Below are 20,625 nucleotides of genomic sequence, written 5' to 3' on the forward strand. Positions count from 1 at the left end.
TGATTGCTTGCTGGCATCGAAAGCATTTTCTTCGCCAAGCGGCTCTGCATCTGCGTCCCCTGCCTGAGCGAAGGTGTTAATTTTCCAGAGGGATGGAGGGATGGATGTCTGCGGGAACCAGTGAGAGCACTGCAGCGCGCTCTCCCAACGAGGGGGCAGTTCTGACCTCACAGATGAGGAGGAGACAGGGAGTGGGCTGCAGCGCACTGCTCATGCCGAAGCCTGTGCATTCTCGCCCAGCCTCTCAGGAAGGAGGAATGCCTGCTTTCTCAAGCCGCTTCCCGTCTCCTGCTCACTGAGAGAGGGCTCCAAGTGGAGGAAATTTGCTCGGTTGTTGTGAGAGAAAACGGCTGCCAGCTCACAAATGGAGTGGAATGGTTTTAAAATGGTAAGCAGGCAGCAGCCGTTTGATATGCCCTTGCATCCGACAGCCTGCAGCAGCAGTACCATGCCTCACTGTGCTTTTCTCTCTCTTCTTTTACAATGATGGGCATGGTTTACTAACATTTGAGGAAACGGAAGGTGCTGGTTATTTTGCTCTTTTTTTGTTTGAGATTGTGGAGAGCACTGTGTTAGGCTGGATGTGGAGGCCAGGGGCAGCATGAGGGGAAGCCGGGGGTTGAACAACCATTTATATCAGGAGCAGGGTTTCAGGCTTATTGCATGCCTTTGTTAAGTATTCATATCATATCTACTGTGTGTACAGTATTCCCTTTGCCATTTTTTAGTAAAGTCATGCATTTTTTAAATGTTTTCTCTTCCTCTCCTTACATATGTATGTGCCTTTATTTGGTGTCTACTATAATCCACTGCTCACTTGTAAATTGCATTGACTGTACAGTAGTATCAGTCACACGTTGGCGCGCGTGTGTGCGAGATTGTGCGCGCGTGTGTGCGTTCATGTTTCCTCTCGCCAAAATGTTTACGACCCTTTCGGCGTAGCCTCCTCAGCCTCAGGAGCCTGGGGTAATGGACGCCTCTCCTCTGCATGCGAGACGTGTTCCTCCCTCGCCAGCGAGCCGCTCTCTCTGAGATGTGTGCTCATTGTTGACTGTGGGCTTCTCCCAGCTGTCCCCAGACCGGTGGGAGGCCGTGCCTGCCAGGGACTGAGTCTTATCCACGTCCATCAGGGACAGGGGCCAAGCCGGAGAGCCGCACAGTCACGCCACCGCCAAGGACTCCAGCGTTTGGACTCCAGCGTTTGGACTCCAGCGTTCGGCTTCGGTCAGACCCGGTAGAGACCCACAGTATGCGGCTGTTCATTCAGTCCCAAACATTTTGAACGTTCACCGTCGAAATACATCGTATTTCCGAGGTGTTTGGAGCACTGGTTTTAGAATACCTTTTTTATTAAAGAATGCTCATTGTCCATTTCCTGAAGAGCTGGGTTTTGTTCGTGTGCACCGTTGTTTGTGCTTTGCCTTTTTGTGTATAATTCACAATAAAACGAAACGAAATAAATGTTACTTTCGCGCTTGACAGAGATCACCTTGTCTCCATTATTGATGTAGTGGTTGTACAGGAGAGGGCTTTGCTTGTCACTCAGCACAGGAGCGGGGGAGAGAGAAAGAGAGAGGGATAGGTACAATGTTTATGGTGCAGAACTGCATGGTGGCCCCCGTTACAACCCCCCCCTTCCCCCCCGCCCCCCAATCTGCACTGTCATCACATGTCTGTACAGCTGCCTGGCAGAGGAACGGTCCTATCCCAGAAGTCCTTCAGCAAAGTAGTGTTCAATGCTAACATATTGTTTTGAAAGAAGAAACCCATTTTGTTATGGCAAAACCCAGGTCTGGGTTTGACTAATATCACTAAAAAGTAAAAAGAAAATGGTGGCAACAATGTGACAGTTAAAGAAAGGGCCAGGAGGCGGAGGGTTGGGGGAGGAAAGTGGGTGCGGAAAATGGAGTGTGCGGTAGTGAGAATAGGCCTGTGAGGTGTGTTATCCAAGGGTGGCAGAGTTTTCACCTCTGACTGTGGTGAGAAAACCCAGCACTGGAATGACTCTGGGGCTGGGTCAACTTAAGACCCTCAGCGAGAGAGGGTGGGCGTGAGAAAGAGTAGAGAGGGACCCGTGAAGCCTTAGCCTCTTTACGTCAAAGACGGAAAAAGGGGCGGTGGTTTGGTGTTTTGCTTTGGGTTTTGAGAGTATCAGGTGCTGAGGAAGAGAAGGCTATTCCAGGAACTGTCTCTGTGCTTTCCCGCTGGTCGGAGTTTGTGTGAAGCAGGCAGGGTAAAGATCCCAGGGGATGTCACAACTATATGGCATCTCATAGCACATAACACGCACACAGTAATTTGTTTTACAGTCCTTGCTGCTGGAAATTTAATCTGCTTCTGGTGGCAGTGCAGGTGGGCTTCTACATGAATAAATAGCATAGTCCAACGCCGCACGCTCTTTTTTCCTCGAGAAGCTTTTAAAATATACATGGTTTTCTCTCTCAGAGAGTGTGCTAGAGCACAACTTGCCTGTAATTTTTCCTTTGCCCAACATTATTGGATTTTAGAATCTGCAGCTCAGACGTTCTCTCAAGTCAGCTGTTGTGAATATTTGAAATCTAGTACATAAAAGGCATGAATCAAGACTTTAGTTTCCTGTTTGAGGTGTGATTTAGTCCTAATAGTATAAGTAAATATAATTGAATTGTATATTTAGTTTTTTGCTTAATAGGCCAGAAAAATATTTTATCAAATTACAAATGAGCAGAAGGCTGCAGGGACGTGTGCGTGCCGCGCGTGTGTGCGTGCGTGCGTGCGTGTGCCTGCGTGCGTGTGCCTGCGTACGTGCGTGTGCGTGCTGCGTGTGTGTGCGCGTGCCTGCGTGCGTGTGCCTGCGTACGTGTGCGTGCGTGCGTGCGTGTGCCTGCGTGCGTGTGCCTGCGTGCGTGTGCCTGCGTACGTGCGTGTGTGTGCTGCGTGTGTGTGCGCGTGAATGCGTGTGCCTGCGTGCTTGTGCCTGCGTGCGCACACACGCACGTCTCCTTTTGTGTGCACATCATCATGCGTGTGCATGTTTGGGTGTTTGTGTCAGTGTGTGTGTCGGGGTGTTTGAAGATCACTGCTGTTTTTCCTGTGTTTCAGCCATCGGTTGCACTGAGATGTGATAGTGGACAGCGCCTTTAAATAACTGACACATAGCCAGATGTGGAGAGACAGGGCGAATGGGAGCCAGATTAAGAGTTAGACAAACAAATTGAGAAGCGAGGTTGACTGAAGTAGACAGTGGAGCAATGATGCTGTACAGCACTTCTGTGTCATAGCAGGGGTTTTTCCCCTCCGTGACCTGCAGAGCTCGACTTGAGGTCCTGCCTGTTATTTTTCACTTAATATAAGCTACTGTATATATGTTAGCATACGTTGTGCACCTCGATCTCAGGAAAGAAATACGGTGCATATATTTGGCTGAGGTGTATATACTTATATTTGGTTGGAGTACAGTTTACATGTGTTTTATAATTATAAGTTCATTTAAAATATAATACTATCAATGTACCTGTGGGAGTTAAAATGCCTAATTATATCTGAAAATAATGGTGGGAAGTAAATTGAGATTCATTGATAATTAATATAACCCAAATTGAAAATTTTAGCATTACTACTTACTCTATATTTTCACCATAAAGGAAGGTTATTGTTGCCTTAAAATCTTTATTTAACTGTATTGCCTTGTTAAATGAGCCCTGCTTTGTGCAGGTATTGTAATTCTCAGATACAAGTCAGTTTATTTGTTATCATAAATGGTGTAAATAAATAATTACAGTGATATGATGTTACAAAACAACCTTGTGAGATATATTTTCATTTAGGATGTTTTTATTAGACATTTTTAGGTATACCTACTGTGAATTCTTAAGTTGAGGGTAGGATAAACATGGGTTTATAGGTGAATAATATGGAATATGGAATGTTTGGGTGCTCTCAATCCTTTTACTCAATTACAAGATTTCATTTTTCAAGAATTTTCAGGAATTCCGTTTGTGTCAAGGTAAAATATGCATATGTATCAAAGAAACATTTAATTAACAATTTACCAGGCTTTGATAGTAATTAAAAAATGTATTTTTCAATTTTTTCCTTAAATGATTCTGCTATGAGAGGAGCTAGCTTCACAAAACAATGCTAATTCCTTTGGTGGAAATTCAAAGTTCGACTGATGATAATCAGCTTGACATGTGCATTATACACAACCTACTAATAAATACAGGGATGGGTTCCCACTGATCACTGTCAAATTCTACAATACACAATTTTAAATTACTACCCTTAAGGAAGAAATCAGAATGCGAGAAAGGGTATGCAGACCTATAAAGCCATGAAAGTATTTAGCCATAAAAAAACTGATTTTCTCATTTTAATGTTTTTGTATTTCTGGTCCCTCTCTGTCCCCTGAGTTGTGATATTCGCACAGACATTTGGGTTTGAGTGGCAGCTTCTCCAGAGACTGTGTGAGCTGCACGCTCCTCTGATCTGCGTTTTGCATCCCAGGAAAAAGGGAAAAGCAGCAGCAGTAGCTGCAGCAGCAGGCTCAGTGTCATTATCGGTTGTTGTGTCGCCTTTAACTGTTAGTGAAGCAGTCCAACGCTGTGATGTTAAAGGACGTTTCAAGGTCATTCGTGCAGCTCCTTCAGATATATAAAATATTTATGAGTCTGTTGCGGGATGAATTATCCAGTAGACACGCAACATGACATAAAAGTGAAATGACGCCGTTGGTTGGAATATAGAAGATATAACTTGAAAAATGTCATTAGATATGGCTTTGCGAAGACGTCTTGTCACATTCTCAGAAGAATCCCAGTTGCACAAAGAGAGAGGCAAAAACACAGTTATGTGAAAGAATGAGGGACAGAGAAGATTGTTTTGATAGGCAGATCTGCAAAACATGCCTGGGTGTTCCGAATTCACGGAGGTCAGAGGTCACGGCTCTAAAGCTGACAGCAGTTTCCAAAGCTCACATCAGAAAGAGGGGAGTGGAAGGAATTACAGCATCTTAAATTGTAAATTCAGCAGTTTTTATGTGACAGATATGGTCACAAAAATGTTTATGTGCACATCAGATAGTAGAACACAAAATATCTTCTGTTAAATGCATTAAGTGTTGGAACACTACAGTAATAAGCGCGTCGACTTTTACTACCATCTTTCTTCCTAATGAGAACTGCATCCCGCAGAAAAAGGTGAGATTTTGTGGGAAAATGTAATCGCTGCCTGGAGAGCTTGTCTCAGCTAGAGAAAACAGAAAAAAACAGGAAAATGTCCTCAGGGTCTTCCAGTTCTCTTCTTCAAAAATGGATATAAAAACTCACAGAAATAATACCATTTTTAATGTAATGGTTTAGCTTTAAATATGTTAAAACTAAACATAAATAGATTAAGAAATTGATACACTTTGTAATTATATAGTTAACACAGACTGAGATATAATGTGAAATTATTACACTGAACAACAGTGTTCAGGGTATTAAGCCAGACATGCACTCTTTCTCTTTCAGTATCCTGCATCATAGAATATTGAAGTAAAATTTTATCCCAGGATTTTATACGAGGCTCCGTCTGCAGTATATATTCAGAAACCTACAGTAAGAAGACAGAGAGTCCCCTGTGAGCTTTTTCAATTAAGACAATACCCACAAGGTACTGCTGGAAATGAATCTTGCGTTGTGAATGCATTTCACATTTTATGGTTTGCTTGATGTCCTGGCAGGGCATTATAGTCTTGCTGTGTGTATAAATTAGTTTTTTTTTTTTTTTTGGTCTTATTGATGGGCTTTTTTCTTGCTCTGTGGTGATTGAAAGCATCGGGATGCTGCAGAGAGGAAAGCCTCCTGGGATAAAAAAACACAGTTTGACCTCCAAACAAATCCTTGAAACCCCATTGATCAGTTGAAAAGTTAATTTTCCTTGTGGTTCTTTTTTTTCTGCTGGGGCTGTTTTATATTCGATCGTCGTTCATTAAGTGCACATTGTGACCCAGAAGCAAAAGAAGGATTGTTGGCATTCCGTTCACATGCACAGTGTTTGCCTTGCAACAGAAATCCCATTTTGTGTCCTCCTGTCAGGGCTTCTTCACGTTTGGGGGACCCCTGAAATATATCATTATGAAACACCATGTTTTTTCGCTCAGAGTATTTGAGCATATGTTGTGTGTACTGTACGTGTATGTAGTAATGTGTGTGTTAAAATGTCTGCAGGTACAGATTAATATACTGTAGAAAGGTGTGTGTGTGTGTGTGTGTGTGTGTGTGTGTGAGCGTGCAAATGTACTCATATACATTCTTTTATGGTTGAATGCATATTTGTAGATGTGCATTCATTATACTGTATGCATGGCTATTGATCAGTTGCTATGGCACATTAAAGAGCTATTAGGGTTGTTTATTGCAGCAGGATTGTGGTTTCGTTCCCATAGCCCTGTTTTGCTTATTAATGAGTATACATTAAAAGACATTAATAAATACACAAGAAGTAATATCCTTGTGTTGAGATACTGTCATATAAGTAAGGTCAATGTCAAAGACAGGAAAGCAATGGAATTTATCTGTTTTATGATTTTGAAGGTTTTTATTTAATTGATTGTAGTCGTACTATGCCTGCATCTGAATATTAATTCACTAAAGACCAGTCATTTCTCTAGAAATATGAAGGGAAGACAAAGGCACTGTTGACTAATACAATAGAAGATGATTGACTGCTTAAATAAAATATGTCATTTCATAGAATATTTTCATTTTAAATGTAAATAATACCACATTCCTGAATAAACAGAACAGCCTTGATGTAGCATGATTGCATGTCTATTCATGTAGCCAACGTTCATTTTTGAAATAAGCTTCATTTGAAAACACAATGTGTAAGAAATATGCAAGACATTGTTATAATTTCTTATATAAGAAATAACACAGAGTCAAGTTATATTATTCTCTTTAAATCTATGGATTAAAAGATTTGATAAACTTGAAACATTAAATGAAATCTAATTTGTAACAGTTTTATTAATGTCTACTGATCCAATGGGCAAGGGAGCCTCTTTATAATTTAAATATGAATGTGAATATGCTGAGTTTAAAGGAGCTGTACCTAAATAGAACCATTATCAGCGTCCTCAGATCTTAGCATTTGGTCAGCTACCTTCAAAATGATATGATAATGTCCTTCTGAAGGGCTAATTTGGCTGTTAACCTATTCATTAAAATATAATTTGAATCTACTGTATTGAATAGTATTTTGTTCTTTCTAGAATGCTGTGAATTCATTGTAGTTCCCCAAAATGAAACTGCACATGGACATGAGATTATGGTTTTAAAATGGTCTTAGTTTCATTTTCATAAGCTTTGTGCTAAAATCTCACAGTAGCAATATCTCAAGGTGAGGCACACATTTACTTGATTCAAAATCAATGGTACCACACAACACGCCATTCATTTTATCATGCCTCTGTGTAGTATTCATGAGTAATGCTGTTAAATATAGCCAAAATATATGTCAAAGTAGATCACAGTTTGAATAGTTTATTTCCAGAATTAACATGAGAGAATGGACTACGTACAGTACTGTACATAGGAACTAACACGACAAGCAAAACCTTTATTTCTTTATTTGTAGATACCTCCTTCAATCGCACTCGGATAACGTCATGAATAACACACCTTTCCGGTGAATTTAAATGACATACCTCACCCTCCCGCCTAAAAGCGGAACATAGGAGGCTGGAAACGTCACGGCCTGCGCAGGTGTACCGATCCGCGCCCCGCCAGCTACCTGTGGGGATGTCCTCGCGACACCTGCCGCTGACGCAGTGGAACCGTCCGCGCTCGCTAAAAACAACAACAAAACGTCAGTCCGCTCCCTGCCCGTTCGCGTCCCGCCCGTTCACCGGGATTCGAGGGGAACCGCACGGCGCACGCCCTCCTTTCCGTACGGCGCGTGCCCAAATCTTCCACGGCGAAGGTCACCTTTACTCAGAAGCAGCGGCGTCTGGCGTGGGCGTGCGGAGCTAAAGGCCGAGCGTGCGCGGAGGTGGGGCGGCGGGGCGGAGGTGGCAGAGCGTCTCCCAGCCTGTCACTGTGAATCAGACGCAGGAGCGCGCCGGCTAACAGACAGGGGTAGCGCTCACTGTTCCTCAGGAACCGGCAGCACCACTGCCACCCACAGGTCCTCCTTCAGAGGAACAATTACACACGCGTTCTCCACATCTTATGACAGACCCACCCGAAAATTATGACAAGCTCTTTGTGCTGTGCAGCGAATAGCACGAGCGCATTATATTCCATATTTTCAAATATTGCCTTCACACGAAATAAAGGAATTCAAAAACGAAAATGAATGCTACTGTATATAATAGAACGGAACAATAACATCCATCCATCCAAATTAGTTTATTTGTAACAGTCATTTAGTATAGTTCATACTAGTTCTCCATCCATTATCTGAACCCGCTTATCCTGATCAGGGTCGCAGGGGGCTGGAGCCTATCCCAGCATACATTGGGCGAAAGGCAGGAATACACCCTGGACAGGTCGCCAGTCCATCGCAGGGCACACACACCACTCACTCACACACTCACACACTCATACACTCATACACTCATACACTCATACCTACGGGCAATTTAGACTCTCCAATCAGCCTAACGTGCATGTCTTTGGACTGTGGGAGGAAACCGGAGTACCCGGAGGAAACCCACGCAGACACGGGGAGAACATGCAAACTCCGCACAGAGAGGCCCCGGCCGACGGGGATTCGAACCCAGGACCTCCTTGCTGTGAGGCGGCAGTGCTACCCACTGCGCCATCCGTGCCGCCCATACTAGTTCTAATCTCTGTAAATAATATATTGATAGTTACTGAGGCATACAGCTCTGAATATATGGGCACACATATGCACACAGACACACACACACACACACTCTCTCACGCGTGCATACGGTTGACACAGATGGCTCTTTTCTGTAGAGCGTAGCTCCAGTAATGAGAAGCGTGCTGGTTGGGTATGGGGTTCAGCAGGGGCCTGCGGGGTTTAGGACGCCTCTCCTCGGCCGTCTGAAGGACAGGGGCTCCAGGGTCAGGGTGGGATGGCCAGCCCGGGCACAGCCAAGCCAGCTGGCAGGGATCCAGCAGCTTTTACACAACCCACTCTACGTACACCAAAGTCTCACCTCTAAAAATGCCATCCTCACCAATTCTCTGCTTCCTCTGGGGCTCAATATGAACGGGGAATAGACTAATTAACAAGGCAGTTTGGTTGGCCTGTAGCAGAAGGATTGAGCAAAATTACACTATAATCTTTTCAAAATCTCAGTAACCTCTAGATGAAATCGTGGAGGCTTAATTTGCTTTGCACCTGCTTTGCAGGTGGTGCTTATATCCCATCCATAAACATATTAGCTATTAAATAAATACATAGAAATGAAAATACGCTCAGTTAATAGTAAAAGTAAATATGGCCCATCACTGGGTGGCGAGAGACATGACTCATCATGATATCAACGTACAGGGACAAGTTACTAGCATGAGGTTGCGTCCTTTGATTAATGGGTAATGGACAGTCTATGGCTCATGGAAGTCTCTTGCAAAAGCGAGAACATTTCACTCTCAGATGTGTATTATACTTCTGTTTATAAATTACAGCGCTGCAAATTCCTTTTTGTATCTGTAGCAGGGAGTGAAAAAGTACTGCTGTGCTATTTCATAGTTAAGAGATTTGCATTTGGGATTTATAAGTAGTCTGGTGAGGTGGTAGATGCTATTGTAAATAAATTCTTTTTACCAAGCTGTGCTCAGCACTAGACTTTAATGTTGCCCAGTGGTCTATTTATTAAGACCTTTTCGCTGGTACAGGAACACTAAATTGGTGTCCGAATCTTAATCACATCTCTTTCTAAAAACATTGCAAGGTACACTTTCCCAGAGAGATTTTGGTTTGGAAACTTTTTTGTATTGTTCATGAAAATTGTGTTAAAAGTTTGCAGATGTTTTTGTTGACCGTGGTGGGTTTTTAAGGACAGAGCGACGGTGCAGTGAGGTGGAATGGAAGGGGTTGTGTGCTGTGCAGCTGTGTGCTGTGCAGCTGTGGCAGGTTCAGGCACAGGGTCAGTGACTGGGCCAAGTGTGACTGCAGGCGGAGCTGTTGCCAAGGAGCGTCCACACTGGTCTGTTTTGCAACTGACTGCAAATTCTTTTTTGTTTTCTTTCTTGGACAGGCAAAAAATGTGTTCGTTTTTTTCTGTTATTGCATTATGACAGTGCATTATTTAAGTTAATTCTAGAAGTTTATTACAAATGATCTAAAACCACAGAATGGTAACACGCCTGACTCAATTGTATGCAGTATGTTAAACTTATAAGATATACAAATGTAACTACTTTGTTTTCATATATTACATTTCCTCTCAATATATGCTATGTTGAATTTACTAAAAAAAGGAATGGTTATTTTAAGTTTAAAACTTGCATTGAGAAGTGGCATTCATGAGACACTTGATAAAATTAAATTTTCCCGCTCTCCAAATGGTTCCTAAACTGTGAATATCAATGCCTAAAATGTAATCTACATTCCCCCCCCCCCGCCAGTGGTGCTTTCCCATCTGCTGACCTTTGACCTCACAGAGTCTGCATAGATAACAGAGCCAAGGAGAAGAAAAAAAAGCACATCTTCAAAAAGTGCTATTGATCCTGTGAAACAGACTTGGTAGGGGAAAAAGTAAAGCAAAGTTAAATGAAAAATTGCTTACATACCGAAACATTTATTATTCCGAGTCACAGAAAAATCCATCTGGCAAAGCAGATGCGGATCGATAGGAGAGCAGGCAGGCGGCCGTGGCGCGAGGTGTCCCAGATTACTTTCCTGATTGATCTGCTGCAGCTTCCGCCCGGCCTGCAGGATGTGCAGGAGCGGGGGGGGGGGGGGAGAGAGCCCAAATAAATAAAAAATTGAAAAATAAAAATCAATGTCCGGGGGAACTTTAGTGACCCCGTGTAAAGACACACAAAAAAAAAATCATATAAACTGTCAACTAAATGGTCTTGACGACCCGAAGTTTTTTTTTTCTCATCGTGAAGCGGATGCGAAGTCCCCAGTCCGCATGCCAAATTAGCTGCTGGCTAGCGATGGCGGGGTTGTGGGGGTGCCCCCTCCCCACCCTCTGCCGGTGTGAGTGGTAACACTGCAGAATACCATGAAAGACAAATGTGATGGTGTATTTCAGATTTTAAAAAAATGTTTCTGATATCATCTGCTGTTGAGGAAACCACTCCTATGACTTATTTATGCTACATTTCTTTGCGCTCACAGTAGCACTCTAAGAGTAATGCTGCCAACAAGTACATCAGAGCAGAAGCCAAAATTCAAATGGAAAATAAATGTTCAGACATTCTGTGATGCCGTATTTATTCTCCTCTGGGGACGTTCACAACATCATCCGTTTTGCAGATCTGCGTGCCGTACAAAAAAAAGGCTGGAATCTGGCGAGACGTTTAAATCACAAACAAGTGATCCAGATGACCTCCATTTTGTGCCAGGCGCTATCAGTTAGACGATACTGCCGCATCCTGATCCACTGCGGCGGCGCTTCATCCATCCCGGCAAAGTCACAGGAAATTGATTGTCTAAGCTGGTTTGGGTCGGCCAGGTTTTGCTCGGAGTAGAGCAGCGGTTTGGCGGTGTCTCCGCAGAGGAGAGGCGCGTGGGACCCGCGGGATGACACGGGCTCCGGGGGGAGATCATGTCTGGCTACCCTGGGCGTTCTTGACCCATGTCCCACACCACTGTGCCACTGAAAACATTGCTCACTCATGAGACTGCATAGGGAGTGGTCTCAAACCCAGTGAACAAGCTCTGTCTATTTTTATATACAGCCACCGTAGTTATACGGTCATCATGAAATAATATTATTTATAAAGGTAATTTTACAACATTTACATGAGAGTACTCTTTGGTATGAATGCTAATTGGTTCACATATAGCATGATGGTTCAATGTCATGATGTAAGAGTGATACATATTTATGAAGACCTTGCAGACAATAGGTCAGAGGAACTGCATATTTTAACATTTGCATTACTTTATTGTACTGTTGCTCTTTGTGTTCTTTGCAAACCTGTTGTGTCTGAATTATCTGTGCCAAGGGTGTGTGTGTATGCCTGTGTATGTGAAAGAGAGGGATTTTATTGCGTATGTGTTTTGAAAACTGTTCTATTGTTTTATGTTCCAAACCATGAGCAGCATGTATATGAATGTAGAATATAACTGTCTCTCCTACCTGCGGCACCATCTCACCATCCTGGCTTCGTTCTAATACCCAGCTTGTTAAGCAAATGCTAATTTTTAGCATTCATATTCATTGCTATGAATTGTTGCTGCATCAGTGCTACCATCTAACCAGCACATTTGACACATATCACAGATATTAAACAATCTTAAATCGGGAATATGTGCTAATATATGCTGAGGGATGTGCTATAGTGAGCCATTTTGTCACTACTGCCTCCCCCTCAAGGATGTGTGATTCTTTTTCATATGTGTTTAAAAAGACACAGAGATCATGTGGCTGATTATTAATCACCATTGCCTACATCCTAGCTTCTCCATATGTTCTCGCACGCTTTGCTGCTTTTGTATAATGGCACATTCTGGAGTACCCTTTTAAAAACGCTTTAACAGAGCAATATGTTTGTCTCTGGAGAACTGCTCCTTTAGAATCATTACTACTGAGACACCAGTACCAGATGGGGTCAAAATGCTTTTGAAAAAGCCACATCTGCTCTGGCCTGTGTTTGTCCGTTAGCCATTAAATATTCAGTTGCATTGAAAGCCATTTGACCTTAGAAAATGGAGGGTGGGGCCTCCTACATGCTGCCCACTTTCCCTGCTGAAAGAGACAGTTAGACTGCATAAGGAGCTTATTGTTGTTGCTGATATAATCTGATACCCCCACACCTGTACAGTATATGGTGACAAGAGCATAGCAGACTGTATGACGCTTGCAGTCACCTTGAATAAACAAGTACAGGTTAAATACTGGCATCTATTCACAGTGTGTGTGTGTGTGTGTGTGTGTGTGTGTGTGTGTGTGTGTGTGTGCAGCCAGCTTGTTAATTTTTAAGACGTGAATCTGGAAATGTCTCTCATTAGTAGTTGTGGAAGAAATAAAATGCAGATTCACTTAATCATCCCTCCCCTTAAAAATGTATGTGTATTGATACTGTTCCAAAAATGTTGAAAAGATTTGATGTTCTAACCTTCGGTCCTCACTAAAACTAAAACAGAGGTGGCATCTGGTAAACAAAGGTCCCGGCAAATATTTGCCAGATTTCATTACGGAGAATATTGACCGAAATCCTATTACTCTCAGACCTGACAGCAGACAAATCTGGCCTCCCCCTCCCCGTTACTGCTGACAGTCCATTACCATTCGAGACGCCGTTTTAACCGAACATCCTTCTAACATTTAAAGAGACATGGGCAACAGTATCTCCCTCCCCCCTCTCGGAGGGCGAAATATGTCCTCTGTCATTTAGTCCTGGATGCCGGCATTGCATTCCTCCACCATTTTATATCTGTCTGAAAGAGTAAATGAAGGAAAGGTCAACCTCACATTCTCCCATTTCTCCTAAATTGGCTGTTTTAGCCTGCGCCTGCATGGCTGTACAGTCTGCTGTAAATGCAGCAGCCTTTATTTGCTGATTTGAGGAGCTGTCCTTGCTTACCAAACTGGTACCCACACTATCTTATTAACTAGCGCCTTTTTGATTTGGCCCAATATGGCTATTCCATACAATCTATAAAAATCGAAAGAAAATGTGCAACTATTTGATTATTAAAATCCATTGAAAGTGAATCCAGATTTACAGGAAAAATGACAAAAGAACCCAAAAAGAGAGCCACCTGGGTGTTTTAGTGCGACTGGTGACCGTAAGGCCCTACAGAGAGCGGCGTGCTAAATCTTGACCCTGAAACCTCCTGTAGGGATCGACAGAGACACAGTGGCGTCAGGCAGAGCTTCCGCAGCTGCAGGGCTGGGCAGAGAAGGGATTGCTGACACAGCCAAAGATGGTAAGGAGACAGCCACAAATGGCCTTTTACCCAACATTAACAATGCTGATGACAGAGGGGCTGCAGGGGGAGTAGGGCTGTCCCCTGGGCAGCTGGGGGAGGGGGAGGCCCTAGTGCTCTCCACCATCACTGTAGACTACATATTATCGTCATTTGACATTCAAAATCTTTGCATGAAAAAGTAAATGTATCTGTTTGGTACCTTTTTTGGAACATGTTTCGGCAAAAATAGTAAATGTTTATAAAATGAATTGTATTTAATTTGTGTGCATAATATTTAATGAAAAAATGCTTTGTTCCCCAATTGAATAATTAGTGCTTTTGAAAGATGTTTTGTGTTTGCTTCCTCTTTCTAATGGTTGTGTGGCTTGAAGGTTAGCCATAAGACACACGAGAGGACCAAGCATATCAAACACAAGGCTCGCTGTATGTTTTAATCCTACGTGAAATAATAATGTAGGAATCGCTGCTATGCATGAATCACAGTTTCCCGTTAGGTATGTATGCTTAGAATTCAGCCACAGCAATGTCAGGTAAAGACCCCACGGTTCATAGCAACTGATGTGGACACAGATACGGGGCGAATCCCACCTGATTCCCTTCCACTCTGCAGACGCAGATTCTCCCATTACTGCCTCCCACTGACGGCCGCCTCCACACACAGTTCCACATCCCAGCGTGACTCAGACAAATTACATTTATGAAAATTCATACATTTTTTAACTATTAAATCTTTTAAGGCCATGTTTAAAATGCAAAAGCAAATAAATCCAACCCACACAATGTACCTAAAAGCATTTAAAAAAAACCATACAAACATTAAAATTGTACTGACCACATATCCAGACTGGTAATTGTGATACATTACAGTTCCAGTTATTTGAATTTGTAAGATCAGAGTGACCCCAGGCTAGCTCTAGAGCATTGCTTCTCAAATATCTTTACTCCGATGACTAACAGTTTCTAGTCTTTAAGTGTCAGGTTGTAGTCTGTTAAATGTCAGTGACTACAACATGATCATTCTACAGAAAACTGCATTTCACTATTACTAACTGTAGTGATTATTTTGTTACATTACACATAAAACACTTTCCTGCAAATTTCCTCTGATGATGTAACTACCAGTGTATATGCACAAAGTAAGCTAAACATGTCATAAAATAATATGTAAATATAAGAATTCCACACAGTAGGTAATGGCTTGCCCTTTTTCGTCTTGAAATCTATCTTATTTATGTGCTACTTTTAAATGCACTTCAATGAGAAAGAGGCCGCTCACCACCAGTGGGTGGTGTTTATCTGGTGGAAATTGTGTGCTTGTTTCTGGAATGTTCTGAGCCCTGCCTCTGACAGAACAGCTCACGGTGATTCTCCAGTGTCAGACGTATTCAGAGCCTTTGTTTTTATTGTGGTCATGGCTGAACGCTCCGTCTCGCTAAGATGGGCAGATGAGAAGGACGGCAGGAAGGCTGCACGCCGTTCTGCTGAGTTTATATTCTCCCCCCATATTTACCCAGAATTATGCAAGAGATTCCAGAGCTTGACATGCTGCCTCCATGGTCCCATTTGCATTGCAATGGCCAAGGAGCCTTTTTAAATGAATGGGCATGCTGGCTGCCACAGGCATGCAAGCGGGCCAGAACTGCAGCCAGAAATGTAAGGCTGCATTCCAAATTCATATACATTTCCTTAAATCCATGAAAAGCATATCCAAAGGCACTTCCATTGATTTAATCTCACTAGCTTTCGATGTTTGAACAAAGCCACCACTAAGTAAATAGGTAGTCATTATGCTGAGGTGCTGGTGGTGGAGTATTTCTGTACTTCATCATAGCAATTTAAGAGTCCTTCCTTTCTGTTCAATTTCTCAGCTGCTGTACTCAGAGATTCTGTGTGACAACAGCACCATATTATCTAAAGAGCCTAACTAGAAAAAATTGCAGCATAAATTGCTTGGCAGCCATCTTGAGTTTGAGAACCAGTGCCCAAGAGGACTTGAGACAGCTGTCTTGTGTGCTAGTAGCACAGCCAGGAGAGATGGGAGACATTTCTGTGGTACATTACTTAATAGATGCAGATATTGCCTTCTTCAGCACTGCAGCACAGTGGGAGAGCAGGGGAACTAAATGTATGCAAGTTTCTTTAGTCTGTTAATGGTTGCAGGGGGTCCAAATTATAACTGGCAGATGTGGCTTGACATGTCTGCTGTAATTAAAGGTGTGAGTTGTGTTCCTTTTTTGTTTTTTTTATAGACACATTAACACATCCAATGGAGCTAAAAGTATTATTTTTTAATGGCACAGTTGATATTGTAAAACAGTATAATAAGGCCTGTAGAAAGCCTTGATAAGGAGGTTGCTCTACGTTTTATGGCTTTTATTGCGTATCCTCAAGTGCCTTTGCATTCATATGCTGGTGTCTCACATTTTTGGAAAACAAAGGAGACGTATATATTTCATCCTCATATTATTCAGTTATGTTCTAGAGGTAGGATTCTTTTTTCAATATACTAAAGGAAATACACCATAAGTATAAGGTACTTTGAAAAGTAGTTCATGTTTATTTTCCTTTGGATAAAATGTCTTATTTTTTAATGTATTTTTTAAATGCTGAAACAACAGATATTTGTCTACCCAGCAAACCCCCACTTCTCCTGTGCTGCCAGCAGAAAATATCTATATATATTATTTTGCATTACATTACATTAGCCTTTTTAACTGCATAGCCTCAGTGCACTAGGCCTAGTGGATTGTTAAACAGTTTTGTTCAATTCGCCAGAACAGGCCTTGAAACTAATTTAAATCAGCCTGTGTTTGGCATCAATATGTGAATCTGTTCCTCCTTTTTTGCAAGTTGCTCGTAATAGTTCAACACTCCTGCAGTTTGTTTGGACATCCTGAGAACGTACAGCCACCACTGAGAAACCTCCTGAGGGGGTCACACTGCCCCAGCCAAATTAAAGCACAGAGACATGAGGGAAGGCTTAGCTCTGCTTTCCATGCACACAGTACAGGCTTAAACTGGCTGGGAGGGACTCTCCCTTCCCCTACTTTGTTTTAAAACACCTTTCAAAGGCCTTCTCCCGTGCCGTGATTCACTGTACTCTCTCCCCCTGCACGCGGCTGACAGCAGAAAAGCTTTTAACAGTAGGCACCCCGAGGACAGTGCCCTGTCTGCAGAATTCAAAATAAAAAGATATGGCACACCCTGGCGTAAACCTCTTTAGCTCCACAATCTCAGTAAGTGGATGATGGAAATCAACTGACTGTAACGAAGAGGCAAATTATTAAATTAAACACACATTTTATGCTAATGACTGAATACATTTGGTGGCAGTCGGAATCTTAAAATAAGTCTTCGCTGGTAGATGAGCACAGCGGAGTCTGTCTTCCTCAGCTCTTCTTCCCCGAGGGCCAGCAAGCTCTACTTCAAACACCTGCTCTTCAACCGCAATGCTAAACGAGCTGCAAATATTGTTTCCCCATGACAGCAGCGCCACGCTGAAGGGCTCACATTTATACCTTTCCAGAATGTTCCAACTGTCAAAGCAGAAAGGGGAACTTACAATATATGTCTGAAATAAGAGTAGAAAGTATTTTTAAGCTGCCGTAGCCTCGACGTTTAATATTGTGTGTCACAGTGACGTTGACGTTCAGATGTTGTCTTGTCAGTTTTCTTTGTAGGGTGTATATTTTTGCCTCTGGAATTATTGAAATGATAACATCTCCCATTGCTTCAGTTCCCTAAATTGAGAGGCCCTCTCTATCCTGCCCGTCCCGTGCAGATAATCAGCAACATGGAGCCTCAGGTCACAAATGGGCCGAACGCGACCACAGCCAACGGACCGTCCAGCAACAGCCGGAGCTGCCCCTCTCCCATGCAGACCGGCCCCACCGACGACAGCAAGACCAACCTCATCGTGAACTACCTGCCGCAGAACATGACCCAGGAGGAGTTCCGCAGCCTGTTCGGCAGCATCGGCGAGATCGAGTCCTGCAAGCTGGTGCGCGACAAGATCACAGGTAACACGTTCCCCGCTCTGCAGACACACGCTACAGGAAACCCGTACCACCGCTCCGCCTTTCAGACTGTCAATCACAAACCAAAGCTTCGAGCTTCAAAGCTAAGAGACTCAAAGAGAAATTCTCAATGAGCTATCAATCAAGCTAGGGGGAAAAAGAACCCCACCCTCTGTGACGTGGAGCTCGACCTCCAAGGAGATGCCCTTCGTGTGGCCAGCAGGCAGGCAGGACTTGGTGGGTCCAGCTCCAGCTCATTACCGCGGAGCAGGAGGCTTCAGCTGGCCGGTGAGCCGTCGAGCGGGGTGCGGAGCAGAGGTGTTTAAGCAGTGCTCCCCAGCTAATCACGCCTCTAATCCTGGACTAGTGGCTGTGTGGGTGGCAAGCAGATGGATGGGGAGGCTGCTCTGAGATAATGCCAGATAATGGCTTCCATTTTATATCCTACTTAGTGACACTTCGCTCTTGATAATCTCATTAAAAAGGGCCAGGCTAAAGCCATTGGTTTTAAGGGAAAGAGCACTGAGCCGCCAGCCTTGGTGAGAAACACTGACTCTTGACCACGGTGTGTGGGCTGTGGGTCAGGCAACAGCAGTCAGACATAAGTGCAGGGTCGCTGTTTCCAATAATGGGCACAAAATACCATGTGAAATAATGTGCATGTACCGTATGTGGCAGAAATAGCACCTCGATGCCCCCTCCTTTCCCTTGAGTTATTTTTAAAGCCGGTGCGTAATTTTGTGTGTTTTATGCCACATGTAGGATATTTACAATCCGTGACTGAATGGTTGTTTAGATGCGCAGTGAGCCTCAGGACAAAATCTCTCCCAGAAATCCAGTGACTAATGATTGTGCTGCAGCCTCTTTTAGACACCGCCTGTGAATCTTCTGTGGAGCCCCAAGATGGAATTCACCCCATTATTTGCCCCTCAAACCTTGCAGCTTCTCAGTTCCCTGACAGCATTTGGATGTGAGGAATTCCTTTACGAGCGTTTTCATAATTGAGGAAGATGTCAGCATGGACATGGCGCGAACATCTCGGCCTTTTGCATTTGAATAGATGGGTCTCTCTGTCTCTTGACTCTGCCCTGTCAGTATTGATGAAGTGAAAGCCGTCTCAGGTACCAGCCATGCCGGCGACTCAGCTCAAGTCTGTCACCGTTGCCGTGTTTGCCGCAGCCAAGTGCCACCTTCGATTGTTTACTCTATTCTCTCAGCTCTCTCGCTGTGCATGTAATACACTGGGGACCCGCAGGTTAATCTTTTATTTAATGCAAAGGTACACACCCAGAGACAGCACGCACACATTATCCATCAGCAAGCGAGCCGCCATTTGACTTTTGTCGGTAGCTGAGAGGAATAGGGGAAAGACCAAGGTTGTGTTTTGTTGTCCGATTCATGTACGCACCCTGTTGTTCATTTTCATAAGCGTGCCATCTCCATTTCAAGACGGAAAACTAGCTGTAAATGTAACTCAAAGTGCAAGGACAGCCTACGTTCGAGGCTAGGGACAAAACAGATGGTGCTGCAGCAGACTCTGTGTGTATCTTAAAAGGCATGAAGAAAGCTGAAAACCCACAGTCATATTTATGCATCTTGAGCCAGTTCTGCTGCCGAAATGTCTCTGTTAGCCACTAATAACACAAATAAACATATAGCCCTTGGGGAGAGGTAGTGATTTTCTTGTGAGCCAGGCAACATCTTGAATGAAAACTTTTAATGGAATACATTAAGAAAGTGTTAGTGCTTCTGGCCCCAAGCACACACAAAATGGAAACGACTGATCAAGTGCCAGCTGGGCAGGAATTGGATCCTTGTCAGTTACCCAGTGACTCTGGATCGTGTTTTGCCTCCGACTGCATTTCTCCAGGAAAATGAATGCATTTGTATTTATAATGACATGGCAAAAAAAAAGAGAGTGCCAGCATTTGGATGCTGGAACATGAATAGATTGCATCTGGGACTTTTTTTCAGCTGATAAGAGCGCTTTACATATTTATCTGCTCATATGCAGCATACAGTAAATAATTACTGCTTGCACTGTAATAACTGAGATAAGAAAAATCGATATTTCAGCATATGCCCCATCTCCACACCGGAAATGTGTTGAATGGAAGGCTTCGAGTGGTAGACTTCTGCCATTGTCTTCCCTCTGATTCTGTATAATACACAGATTACAAGTCCCCTAATACTGAAAGTCGAGGCTATAGAGTCAAGTGTTTCAACCCTTTAATTTACCAGCCTTGCGTGGCAACAGAAGCCCCCCCAACAACAACCAACCCCTTTCCGTTCCTGATTTGTCCTTGTTTAGTTTAAGAAGCCTAGTCAGGTGGCTCCTCTATTTTTGCCTCTTTTAGCGCTGAAAGATTCATGAGCCCCGCTGTATTGTGGTGTGATTTCTTCAGGTACACATCACACACACGTCACTCGCGGTTCCTTCCGCCTGACTGCTCTCAGACCCGCTGCGTTCCCGCCACTCGCCAGAGAAGCACAGGCCAGTTTGATCCACTTCCTCTGTTTCACACGCCATGCCATCTCCTGCACACAGTATCCTGAC

General features: G+C 43.4%; 1 protein-coding gene across 3 annotated transcripts in view; it reads left to right on the forward strand.

Annotated features, from left to right (window-relative positions):
* The window catches only part of elavl4 (ELAV like neuron-specific RNA binding protein 4), a 73,127-nt gene that overhangs the window by 19,766 nt on the left and 32,736 nt on the right, over nt 1–20,625 (forward strand). For 2 of the 3 annotated variants that reach the window (XM_061240581.1, XM_061240583.1), the window contains exons 2-3: nt 13,963–14,049; nt 17,834–18,071. In XM_061240581.1, the coding sequence (XP_061096565.1) occupies nt 13,963–14,049; nt 17,834–18,071 (325 nt within the window). Of the gene's footprint in view, nt 1–254; nt 389–13,962; nt 14,050–17,833; nt 18,072–20,625 lie in introns of those variants that run through there. The other variant, XM_061240582.1, reaches the window with a different exon arrangement.

The sequence above is a fragment of the Conger conger genome, chromosome 4, assembly GCF_963514075.1.
Source record: "Conger conger chromosome 4, fConCon1.1, whole genome shotgun sequence".
Classification (NCBI taxonomy): Eukaryota; Metazoa; Chordata; class Actinopteri; order Anguilliformes; family Congridae; genus Conger; species Conger conger.